The following is a 13,345-nucleotide window of genomic DNA, read 5'->3' on the forward strand; positions in this document are numbered from 1 at the left end:
ACATGTCAGAGTGATCATCTCACCTCTGAATAACTGAGGCCAGTTGGGTTGTTGTTTTACAACAACTTTAATGGAAACTGTTTACACACATTAACAGTTGAGATACAAATAGAAACATGAAATCAACACAGAAAACTTAACATTGTATGTTTGATAATCATGAGTGAATGTATATTTCAAACTAAATTACTGAACTCACAGGTTATATCAATGATGACATCATCACTGATATCAGTGTAGTAATCTGGGTTTCCTCTTGTTCCTCTGCAGCTGTAGATTCCTCCGTGAGATACTCTGATATCTCTGTTTTGTTGATCTCTGTTTGGAAATTCAGAGGTTCTTTGGTTTGTGAACCACTCATATTTCCATCCATCAGAGCTCTGCACAGAGCAGGTCAGTGTCACACTGCCCCCTACTGGTATGATTGTTGTTCCTGCTGTCAGTGTGGCTCTGGGTTTATCTGCTGTTATGAAAGAGGAAGAAAAATAAATCTGTGTAATTTAGTATAATGACATAAAAACATTAAAAAACAATACAATTTATATTTGTAGCTCTCTAAATAAACAGTATACATTTCTGTCCATTCTCTGGCCTGAGGATGTCACAGTTAATGCAAACTAATGCAGTTCACAGTTTTTTGGTTTAGATAACAGAAACATCACCACTTTTAACTTTATGAAGCTTCTGATGTTTCTTCTTTTCCTTTAGAAATGTAATTTAATTAAATTAAATTTCATCCATGATTGCTGTTGTTAAAACTCAAACATGTACTACTGACAAATTGCCAAGTCTGCGAGTGTTGAAGCACTGACTTTACAGTGTTTTTCCTTGTTCAAGTTCAAGTTTCATTGACTGATTTAATTAAATGTTCTCTATTTTATAATTCAGTTGAGTATTTGAACAGGGATCATACATTTATGCTGTCGGTCACTGAAGACTTACCTAATACAGATATAGAGACAGTATTACTTTTCTTTGTATCACGTGAGCTCATCCTGAGACCAAAGCACTGATATTCACCACTGTCACCTGTAGATGTCATTTTTAATTTGTAGTCTTTGTTTATCCTGTAGGAGAAAAAGTCTTGACCATCCTTGTTGATTTTGTATTTCCAGTCAGTGTCTTTTCCTTCATTCATGTCACATTTGAAGGTAACAAACTCTCCAATGAAAAATAAACTGGACCAGCTGGGTTCAATAGTTAGCACAGCATCTAGAATCCAACACAACCACAAAGTCAGCAATCTGAAACACTTTATGTACGACACAATCTGTGACATACAATGTTCATTTATTGAATAATGAATAAATAATAATAATAACAAATAATAGATAAGTGAAATGTAATTCGGATTGATGCAGTACTTTGAGATGAATCTTTATCAACTAAATTCAAACAAAATTAAATAAAGTGAAATCTGTTCAGTCACCTTGAGCGTGTCCAGTACAGAGGAGCGTACAGAGCACTACAGTAAAGACAGAAACTTCTGACATGATCAAATTAAACACATTCATATATGTCTGTGTAGGTAGTCAATCATACATGTCATGGTAGTGTATTTATGCCATATTTGAGTGTCTAAGGAGCTTTGTGAGAAAGTGACTGCAATTCTTTACGTTTCTTGAAGATCATTTGTATCTCTGCTGAGAAGCTTCTTCAGTTCTAAAACTAAATGATGGAGAATCCCAGGTATTTAAACCCTAGTGGTTGTATTACTTAGGAAGGCCATTAACTCATTATTGATCATGTGCCTCATCACATGAGCCAAGGTGTGAACAACAGTGTAGGTCATTAACACCAGAGGTTTTACTTTTTTTTTTTTTTGTAAATCCTGTCCTGTCTGAAAGTCTTTGCCGTCAGAAACACAATCTGATTTTTTTTTTTTTTTTTGTCAAACACATTTTGCATTTTCAAGGCCAGCTGTGAATTTTCTACAGTTTTCTACAAATTTCTCCTGTTTCTACTTCAATCATGAAACTGATCAATGATCAGCTGATCGGCTTTTCTCTCTTGTTTATTTATCGCCCACTTTGCGCCAGAAAGAGGAAACCAGCGGATGTCGCGCTAAACAACAGCAGCACGTTTAAGCTTGATCAGCTGTTGTTAGCATTTATTTAATATTAATTTCTAGTATCAGCTGATGTTTGCTGGAGCCACAGCTGTAAAGCTGCTGGTCATGATATCGGTTTGGATATGTGGTGAGAGGGAAACATGAAGATGAAACCAGGAGATGTCCTTACTGAATCATCAGAGCTGAACAGGTGATGGAGAAACAGGTTTACCTTTTAGGTGACATGAATGAGTTGAAGGGAAGTTATGAACTGTTTCTGAGAGACAAATAACACCAGCATCCTTTTTTTATGTAGCTGACAGGTAACTGTGCAGGGAAAGGTCTAGCAACTTTTTGCCAGAGGGCCAGGTAGGGCATTAACAGGGAAAGGGGGGCACAAAGAAATACTTTTCTTTATGATCTCATTTAAAATGTCTGGCTGTTATTAAATAATTTTCTGAATCTTGCAACCAAAGTTTTTATCTGATGTAAAATGCATAGAAATCCATTATTGTATGTAGCAATTTTTTTTCAGGGTCCCATCATGATTTCTTCAGAAATAAGCACTGTATATGATGCCAGTATTTTCCCACATTTTCCAGATTCTGTACCAGTACTGTGTGTAAAATGTATAGAAATCATTTATATACCAACAAGACAGTGTACATCACTGTCACAACAGCGTCTGTTTTCATTCAAAGGCTTTATGGCTTTAATACCTGGTGGGCCGGTCTCTAGTCAAAAAGCCCGGACCATTTTTTGTCCCAGTCCAGCCCTGTGTAAGTGTGTGTGTAAGATCGAGAAAGAGAGAGACAGGCTGTGGAGTCTGAACGTTAGTCATGAAATGTACTTGATCATGGGGGTGGGAAGCTGCAACAACAGGCAGAGAGAGATGGATTGGGGAGAACTGGACCATTTGCAGCTCCCAAGAGTACTGAAAACCTCAACCCTTTAAGACCACTAGGGTTTAAATACCTGCATTCTCCATCTTTTGGTTTTAGAACTGTAGAAACTTCTCAGATGAGAGGTGACACAGCTTCACAAAACTCAAAGAAGTAAAGTCATCTTCTGTCCAAGCTCCATAGACACTTAAATATCTCATAAATAAAACATTGTGGGTTTACTAGTTTCTACTATGATTTGTGATATTTTATATTAAGATGTAAAATACATCAAATGATCACTGATGGAGAAACAAACCTTTCTTAGATAAACTAAACCAGCTCCACTCTGATCTGAGTCACTGCACTAAAATCTAATCAAGTCTACAAACAACCATGTTGGTAACAAACATGAGAGTCCTCTGATCACATGACCTGAAATGGTACAAATGACTGATGCTCTGTTCTTCTTACTAAAACATGTTTATAGATCAGTATGAATCAAACAGTAGAAGTCAGTAATGCACTCACAGAATAGGCCCAGCTCACAGAGCAAAGTGGCTCCCATCCTCACATCCAGCAGTGACACGTCTGAAAACTTCTACTTTCTGTAAAGACAGTGAAGCAGCAGCACAGCAGATACCAAAGAGCAGATACTCCTCCTCTCTGCTTCCTTCCTTTTTCAACAGAACTAACACTCTTTAACAAGCTCTGACCACAAAATGATGTGTTTATGCTCTTTTATATTTATTTCGATCTTCATCTGTCCAAGGTCTCACCTTTCATCCTAAAACAGATGTAATAGGCTTATCATGTTATTGGGGCAATCATTATCATACCATGTACAGTGATGTTGACTGCATTGGTGAAACTCCTGATTCAGATTCACACCAGTACACTGCAGTATGTGACTTTGATGTGTTGATTTTGTATGCAGTTAGAACAGTTCAGACGGCCATTGTCAGGAAAGCTCTTTACTCTCGGCAGAGTTTTCCTCACAGGTCAGTGAGACAGAGTCAGAGGTGAAGTGTTGCACTCTGTCAAGACTCACTGTGAAAGACGCTGCTGAATGAACATCTGAAAACAACATGCAGTGAAGAATCAAAGCACATGAATGTTAGATATTAAGTTATTTCTTTTGGTATTTTTGGATGGTCAGTGCTATTAATTTAACAAGATGAGGTTTTTTTTTAGTGAACCACATTTTTTGTGATTAATATTTTATTGAATTTTTAGAACACTACAGTCTGCTTTAAATACAGATCACATTGCATAAAAATTGAATTAGCATAACAGCAGAATAGTAGAGAATACAAAACCAAAATGTGGGGGGGACAAACAAAACAAGAGACAAACAAACAAAACAAAACAAACAAAACACAGCCACCCTTTGACTACGTGGGTCTTGGTGCATGCCACACTCTGTCATCTCTGAAAGTGCTTCGTCAGAATCCCCATGTCTGTTTAAATTACTATTAAACAACTGACTAAGTATTTTAGGCTTTCCCTCAGCCATATTCCATATAAATCAGGTATCATACAAAAATAAAAATGGCTTCAAATACAGTCATGACAATAAAACACTCAAAAAAATATCTCTTTGAATGAACATTGAACAACCATTTGCACTCATGTTAACCTAACCCTACTTTATGCACGACTTTGACTCAGAGCTCCCTGAAAAGGCACAGCCAATCACATTGGCTATATTTGTCACATGACTTAGGACTCCAGTAAAGAACGTAATTTAACTCTTTCTGCGCCGCTGGGTGAATGTTGACAGATCATTTTTTTTTCTTTCTATTGTTGTTTTTTGTTTTTTTTTTACTCGAAGAGATCAAATTATTGGTGGGGACAATTCAATAATCGCTGGATATTGGTGGGGACACGTCCCTTCCGTCCATGCCAAACTTACGCCCTTGCTTGAGGCCCTGCTGCAGGAACATTGTAAAGATGCCACCACAAAGGAGCCATCAAAGACAAAGATCATCCTCCTCTCTTCATTGTCTGCAGACTCAGATTAGGAAGCCCTGTATGACAGGGTCCTGAGTTTGTACGTAGCAGAATCCACCATCAGCAAGACAGACTGCCCACTGCAGTAGTGGTAGAAGAGACAGGGGTGTCGTGCCGGGAGAGAGCAACGTCAAAATGTGAGATCTGTCCCTAATACGACTGAGGAGCTAATAACGCTAACATTGTTACAGAGGGAGTACTGGCAGTGTAGCATTATGATGCTAATGGAGTCCTGTCCCCCTGTCAACCAATGCGGATGCAACCTATGACTCTCTCCACTCTGTGGTCAGCAGACTTTTTTTAATATCAGGGGACTCTAATCATGTATCATTGGACTCCACACTCCAGTATGTGGTGTGCCCAACCAGAAACAATAAAATATTGGACTTACTGTATGCCAATGCAAATGAGGCATACAGTTCTTCACCTCTCCCTATCCTGAGAAGATGTGATCACAACCTGGTGCACCTTGTCCCTGTGTACGAGCTCTTAGTGTGCAGAGAGCCACCAGTTACCTGCACAGTGCAGAGATGGTTGGAGGAGAGTGAGGAGGCTCTTAAGAACTGCTTTGAGTCTACTGTGTGGGAGGTGCTTTGTGACGACCACTGGGAGGATATCGACAGCCTTGTGACCTGCATTACGGACTACATTAACTAGAGTGTGGATAACGCCGTACTCACCAGGTGTTTCCCTAAAAAATAAACCCTGGATTACCCCAGAAATTAAAGCCGTACCCAAGCAGAAGAGTGGGGCCTTCAAAGCCGGAGACAAGGAGGAGCTGAAAAGGGTGCAGAGAGAGCTGAGAGGACTCATAAGGAATGGGAAGGACAGCTACAGGCAGAAGATGGAGAGCCAGCTTCAACAAAACAATGTCAGTGAAGTCTGGAGAGGCCTCAGAACCATCTCGGGCCACAAGGATCAAAACCCTCTGCCTGTAGGGGATGTGAGTTGGACAAATGGACTGAATCACTTCTTTAATAGGTTGATTCATCCAGGAGGCAGTCTACAACATTGGCTGCAGACTTGACTCAACCGTGGCCTGCATCTGCATTTTGTCCATAACTCGCCTTACTTGTTCTGTGCCCTGATGAATAAATTGCAGCTGGATCGCTCCCTGCAAAACGAGACAAAGTCTTGCGATGGAAAATGTGGACTTGAGATCATGGGACATTTAACCTAAAGCGATTTCAAAACCTCTGCTGACTGAATTTAGTTTTCAAAACAAGAAGCTTAATGACCAAAGAGCTGCTCACTCACTCAAAACGATGCAACACTTTCATGAAAACCTGTGAAGCCAGTTTCAAAGAAAACTGTTCACATCTTGATGGCATTCCCACGTTCAGCCTTTAATGCAGTTGTGTCAAAAGTCATATTTAACTGACGCCACTTTAAAATGATGATTTGAAGGAAGGACACCTCCTGCCTCGACTCCTCTCTCCTCATGTCTCTTCCTGAGAGGAAAGGTTGAGAGGAAAAAATGTGCAGTCTGGTAAATGAACTAATTTTAAAGTGTACTTCTTTAAGCTGCCAGAATAGACTTTAAGATACATGTGAGGATGATGCTACTCCTTAAAATGATTCTAGCAAGTTTAGTCTGTTTAAAGAATAAAATGAAATGATGCTGCTGATGTGCTGCAGCTGTTTTCAGAGGCTGTTGACTCTGTGTTCACGTGAAGAAACAATGTCCCTTTTTAAATCTCTGATTGGCTGACGTTTCACAGATGTGTTCAGTGACCAGGAAACTGCTTTGTATTTAAGATGTTTTATTAAAGAGAAAAAGAAACTTTCCATTTCATCCTGAGCTCTACATTCAAACTGGCCCAGTGCAGCTGTAAGACTGTAAACACACACAGAATGTGGTTAAATAAATAATATATAATATAGAGAGGAGTGCAGGGATGTGTTTGGCAGCCAGCTGGACATCACTGGTTAGACTGGTTAAGCTGTGGTGTAGGTGTGTGGGTCAGCTTCAGTGAGGAGTAGATGACCGCTGGCTCTGGTGGAAGATCTGAACACAAACACACAGATTACAGAAAGTTTAGATAAACATGAGAAAAAAACTGCACCACCTCTGTTTATTACAAAGAGGATATCCACAAAACTGTCTTACACAAATATCGATAAATAAATCTCAGAATTCTAACAATTAATATTGAAATATATAAATATGTGTTAGTAGTAGTCAGATCTTTTGTTTTTGAATGACAGAACTCTGATGCTTTGCTATATTATAAGCTCTATATTATATTATAAGCCTCCGTTTCCTGAGTCCTTCCATCGTACATCATTGTGCAAATTCCCTGCTGACTCGGCCAGGATGGCTAGAGGCAAGAATCAAGCGCACCCAAATGAGCGCATCATTGATCATGTGCACATCACGCAGAGGGAGAGTGGGAGTGAGAGACGAAAGGCGCAGCGACAGAGCATGGCAGTTGTAACGCAGTTTGTGTGATTCCGTGTGCGTTAATGAAACTGTAAGTGTTATTACCTTTGACAGGTTAACTGGTACGATAATAGTTATAGTTGTTTGTGCATGTTAAAGCTAAAGTTATGCCTCGGTACACTGATATCACGTTAGTAGGTTTATTTAATTATTTAATTATTTAGTTAATTTGCACTAAGTTAATACCAGTGGCCAGAATCTCCTCCAACGATTATATCCCGCGGTTAAAGGATTTTTCTGTTATTTATTGCTTAGTTTAGCTGTTGTTAGCTTGCCACATTCTTGCCTTGGTACTAGCAACTGGGAATATATGTGCCATTTAGCCAACTTCTGGTCTTACGGTGACCCCTTGTGGACATTGTAAAATATTGCTGTGTCTGAGTAGATGATGTGTTCTGATTGTTGCTTAGTTATCTTTGACCCTGCTAATTATAGTATTGCCTGTTTCTGTTTCCAGAAAACCATGCTTATAGTCACCAATACTGCATCTGCCACAATTATAAGTGCATATCTGGCTGTACCACAGTTGGATTTATCATGGCAAGCCCTGCTGTAACCAGTTCTTCTGTGAAGTTTCATTAAAGACAGTGAACTAAAAACTCCTGGACTGCTGCAGTCTTTCTGACCGAAGACTTAGGCCAGACTCGTATACACCGCCCTTCCCGTATATATATTCTACAATCATCGTCAACCTTCTGCTGGACCATCTCTAATTCGCAATAAAATTAATCATTATTTTAAGATATACTAAGAGGCATTAACTGTGTAGCATATACTGGTTCGTTTTTACAGTGAGAAAAATGGGATTTTTTTAGGCTAGGTTTTAAGACACTCATGTTCAAACATGAATGTCCAAAAATGTGTGAGAACATGCTACAAGCTGATCATTTAAAATACACATGTGTGTATCTTTAAAAGTATTTGATATATGAAGCTAACATTTCACAACAAGCAGAAAATTATGTAAAACTTTGGTGATCACAGATGAAATGACTGTCTCGGATTTAATAGCGCCGTTCCAGTCTTACTGACCAATCAGAGCTTTTCACACCACTTTCAAATTAATACCACATTTTTTTCTTTCTATATTTACTTCATATAATTTTAGACTCATGCGCAAACCATGATTCTTCTCCAGCAGCTGTGTTATGTGTTTAATCTCTTTATATAGTACACGTGTCAGGCTTGTGGATCATGTAATCACCTTCATGTGCTGCTGCAGGCTGAGAACTAAGATTTATTATTTGATTAAGGGTTGGACCTTTTTGCAAAGGGGGGGGGGGGGGGGGGGTGTTGCAGCGAGCATGAAAGAGGAGCAGCTCTACCTCTCTGTCTGCAGTTCATCTTGATGGGGATCTGTGCATAGTTGATGTCAGATGTTCTGTGCACTGAAGAATAAACTGCCGCTGGATCGCTCTCTGCAAAACATGACAAAGTCATGTGACTGACCCAGAACTCGTGTTTTAGGGTGAGAAAAGGTTTGACATTCCAGGAATAACAGCGGCAAATGTGAGGCCACAGCATAGCCTGTCTTTAACATGCAGCAACCTTAACACCTCTGCTCGGTTTAACTCTCAAAATAGGAAACCTAATGACCACAGAGCCGCTCACTTGGCACAATGATGTAACAGTCTTACACAGTGCATCGTGTAAAGTAAACACTTTGCAAACCTGTGAAAGTAAAACTTTTTTTAATTATACCTGACCTGCCTAGTATGTGACAGGAGTTATATGAAGTGCTGCACCAAAGATTATTATAACCTGCAAATATTCAAAGCTACGCTAGTATAGTCCAAGAATAAAAACATGGAGCTGCTTTAATGTGAGAATTACAAGAAGGGATTTCATTGTTTCTGGCTCTGGTTCAACATCTTTAATGCAGGAGATTTTTAACAGTGGACTGAAATCTTTGTGCATTATGTGCAAGCAATTTTCAGTCCAGACAAAGAAACTGATCAACCTGACCTGATGAAAAACCAGGGGATGAACCTGCAGTCCATGCTAAAGGAACCTGAACCAAAATGCATGAAACACATGTTCTAAACCCTCAGCCATGCACCTCACAGAGCCTCATGTGGAAGCACGAGAGGATTATCGCTCTCCTGTACCTCTCATCATCTTTGACCCATTTCCATCATCTGCTGATGTTCTTCTCACTGATGAAGAGGTGGCAGCTGTCACAGCATCACTCACTGCAAAATCAAATGCAAAGATTTTCCATTAATAGCAGAACTGAAAATGCTGCTGATTCAGCAAGATTAATATTTATAAGAAGGTGAAATGTGTTTAAAATGGAAAGTGAAGGAAAAACTGGAGTCAGAATAAAATTAAAAAAGTGTTTCTATCTTTTCTTTCAAAAAACAGGAAACTGGACTGAACCGCTCACATCAGCTTTCTTTGACCACAACTCTCACAAACAACATCTCACTTCACACACACTGGAAAAACTAACCAAACTGTGTACAGTGTACAAATGTATATATTCAAATATGACATTAATCATAAAATGCTATTGTAGAAATTGATGCACGAATACAGCATGTAGCTTAGATTAAGTCATAATTAAATCTCAGTTAAAAATGTAAATGGTCTGTGGCTCAAACTGGTCCTCACAGAGACAGATGTGTGGAAATAACATGCAGCATGTGGCAGCTGTGGGCTGTAGAAATAATGCTCAAAGTGCCAAAAACACAAAAATGGAGATTATAATTTGATTTTTTTTTAGGTGATTTGTTTAAAAAAAACAACGGTTTGATGTGTCAACATGAAGTGTGAGCAGAATGTGTCTCACCTCCAGTTTTTCTCTGGATGCATCGTCTCAGCACTAGAAGCAGTATGACCAGCAGCAGCAGCCCAGTTATGGAGGGAACAGACACCATCACAGAGAGAGGAGGAGAGGAAAAGGGGGAGGAAAGGGAGGCAGTGGAGGCTGATGGAGAAGGAGAGGTGTGAGAACCTGCAATTAATTAGAAACTGAATTTCCTGGAGGAACCTACCTGAGGGATTAATAAAGTTCTATCAATTTAGCAAAAGAGTTCCAGACTTTATATTAAGAGGTTTTGGAGTTTCATCAAACTTTATAACTTTTCAGTAAAAAGAGGGAAGTAATGTGTTGTCTGTAGACTAGTCCCAAAATACTAGTTAATGATTTTAATATCAGCAGAAAGGAGCAGAGTCTTGAACATAAAGTGATTTAAATGTTTAAATTCTAATAAAAACCTACTTAAAATAATAGGACTAAAGGGTGGATGATATAAAACGCGACCATCGATCTTTGCTTTTTAATGAGGCTTTCTTGGTCCTGTGACACACGATGAGCACATGGCTACCAGCAGCTCGATTTCTTGAAGGAAATAATGTAAAAAGTAAATTAATTGTTAAGTTTTTACCTACAGACAGTTTGCAAATCTGTTTAACTTGGAGAGAAAATGTTGTCCTTTTCCTAACATCCTGTCTTTAATGGTGAATGTTCATAATAAATATCAAATATTTATTATGAAATAATATTTTTGTCCTCATTTCAGAGTTTTTAATGAGCTGCAGGAACCCTGTGCTGTGTGAGTGGAGAACAGCCAAGTCTCCTCCTCTGATAAACCTCCACATGTACCACTGAAAACAGTTAAATTAGTTTGAATCTGAAATCAGGGCTCAAACTACTTGTTCTGAGACCATTTCTTAATTTTTCACACCAAACTGTTTAATCAGACAAATTTTACACTGAGTTCATCAAATATAACTAACGCTTTAACATTATCAGGATTTCATAAAACAAACTTCAAATCAACAGGAAGACAGCCGCAGAACATGTGGATCAAAATGAATTCATTAAAAAAACAACATGTGGACTTCAAGGATACAGTAAATACACTAAAGTGAAAGGAGGAGCCAAAAATTTGAAGGAATTTGAATTAAGTAAAAGTCACCTGTGATCTTTAAAATGGTCCTGATGTGTGCTGCTGTTTTTAAATTTAGACATTTCTTTGCTGCCACTGTGAAAATGAATGTGTTCTTTGCCTAATTAAATAAATGTTACACTGACTCACTGCTTCATCTTCTGGTACAAACTGGTATTATATGGAAGTACAGCCCAAAACCAGTTTAGATTGAGTTTCTTTTTTCAGGACATAAAGTCACAGCAGGTGTTGTTTCAAAGCTGGTGGACAGATTTAGTTCATTTTGGAAGTATTAAGAGCAACTGCTGTGAAAACATTTGCAGTTTTGGGAGAATGATTTAAGAAAAGGGATTACCACAGCAAAAGTTTAAATATGAATGAAGGATTGAAATTTAACTGAGGTAACACATAAAATGAATACAACTACTAAACACTACTGTGTCCTAAGGGAACAAAGATTAATATGTAACAGGGATAACATTTTAGAGAATTAAAATCCCTCAAAGGAAAAAAAAAAAAACTTGATATACATATCTATACATGCAGCTTCCTAAATGTAACATTCAGGATTATTCACTGCAGGTCCAGAAATCAGAGCTACCTCATCAGATCCAAGTGTGACATCAGCTGACACTCTTTACAGGAGATTCCATCTGAACTCTGTGGAGCCTGATCTCAAGGTTTTTAAGTCCGACCCTGAAACCAGAAGAGGATCTTTCTCTCTCTTCAGATTCATCGTGATCCAGTGATTTCAGTCCTGCATGATCAGGCTGATGTTTGCACAGAGCAGATAATGAAGTGAATGTTTTTGCACATTGGTAACAGTGAAACAGTTTATTTACAGCGTGGGATCGTTTGTGTTCGGAGTATGAACTGAGATTCCTGAAGCTCTTGTCACACTGGTCACAGCTGAAGTTCACTTCCATGTGTGTACGTTCATGTTTGTTACGATGACCTGATTGTGAGAAGCTTTTGTCACAGTGTCTGCACTTGTATGGTGTCTCTCCTGTGTGGATTCGCTTATGCTTTTTCATTGAGCTCATGTCCAGTGTTGAAAGATGACCCACACTGGTCACAGATGTGCTTTTTGACCCCACTGTGGAAGAGGTCATGTATTTTAATGTACTTGGTGTGTGGAAGCCTCTCCCACATTCTTTGCAGTAGATCATTTTGTCTCCAGTGTGTCTACGTTGACGTGGCTTTAGGTCCCGTTGATGATTGGAAGGTTTTCTACAAAGGTCACAGAGAAACACTTTCCCACCACCACAGTGACGACAGGGTTGAGAACTGGATCCATGTGCTTTGCTCCACTTCTAAACAAAGACAGTGTAAGTTTTTAACCTGAACGTCGCCTGAAATAAAGAGCATCTCTGCCAACGTCTGTTTACATTACAACACTCAGCTTACTGAGAGAAAATGATTCTTCATTTTTCCAAACAGTTCATTCAGTATAACTCCATAAGTTTACTGATCAGACTTGTTCCAAACAATCAGGTTAAAATTACAAGATAAAAATCAATACATCCTCACAGTAACTGCACTTGTAGAGTTACTTTCTGGTGTGGATCTGTTGGTGTTTTTTCAGCTGATGTGGGATGTGGATATTGAAAAGACTTTCCACACAGGCCACAGTTGTACGCTTTAACTCCACTGTGGATGAGTTGGTGAGTTTTTAAGCTTCCAGCCTGGGTTAAAGACTTTCCACACAACTCACAGCTGTACGCTTTAAATCCACTGTGGATGAGTTGGTGAGTTTTTAAGTTTCCAGCCTGGGTAAAAGACTTTCCACACAAGTCACAGCTGTAAGGTTTAACTCCACTGTGGATGACTTGGTGTGTTTTTAGGCTTTAAGCCTGGGTAAAAGACTTTCCACACAAGTCACAACTGTATGCTTTAACTCCACTGTGGATGACTTGGTGTTTTTTCAGGCTTTGAGACTGGGTAAAAGACTTTCCACACAAGTCACAACTGTATGCTTTAACTCCACTGTGGATGACTTGGTGTCTTTTGAAGTCTCCAGCCTGGGTAAAAGACTTTCCACACAGGTCACAGGTGTAAGCTTTAA

The 13,345-nt window shown here is 39.0% G+C and overlaps 2 protein-coding genes and 1 long non-coding RNA gene across 3 annotated transcripts in view; 1 reads left to right on the top strand and 2 right to left on the bottom strand.

Annotated features, from left to right (window-relative positions):
* Positions 1 to 49: 49 nt before the first annotated feature.
* On the bottom strand, positions 50 to 3,537 carry LOC112846281 (uncharacterized). Its single transcript, XM_025905739.1, has 4 exons — positions 3,463 to 3,537; positions 1,430 to 1,483; positions 943 to 1,212; positions 50 to 463 (listed from the first exon to the last, which is right to left on the bottom strand). Exons 1-4 carry the CDS (start codon positions 3,497 to 3,499, stop codon positions 177 to 179), a joined length of 648 nt encoding a protein of 215 aa, XP_025761524.1. The 5' UTR covers positions 3,500 to 3,537; the 3' UTR covers positions 50 to 176.
* A 3,159-nt stretch (positions 3,538 to 6,696) lies between these two features.
* LOC109201317 (low affinity immunoglobulin gamma Fc region receptor II) overlaps positions 6,697 to 13,345 on the bottom strand; it is an 88,573-nt gene continuing 81,924 nt past the window's right edge. The window contains exon 10 of the mRNA XM_025905732.1: positions 6,697 to 6,952. Coding sequence (XP_025761517.1) covers positions 6,867 to 6,952 — 86 coding nt within the window. The 3' untranslated portion in view covers positions 6,697 to 6,866. The remainder of the gene's footprint in view (positions 6,953 to 13,345) is intronic.
* LOC109201320 (uncharacterized) lies at positions 7,264 to 7,986 on the top strand. Its single transcript, XR_002061355.1, has 2 exons — positions 7,264 to 7,418; positions 7,845 to 7,986. It is a non-coding gene; the product is annotated as an uncharacterized LOC109201320 (long non-coding RNA).

The sequence above is a fragment of the Oreochromis niloticus genome, linkage group LG3 (genome assembly GCF_001858045.2).
Source record: "Oreochromis niloticus isolate F11D_XX linkage group LG3, O_niloticus_UMD_NMBU, whole genome shotgun sequence".
Lineage (NCBI taxonomy): Eukaryota > Metazoa > Chordata > Actinopteri > Cichliformes > Cichlidae > Oreochromis > Oreochromis niloticus.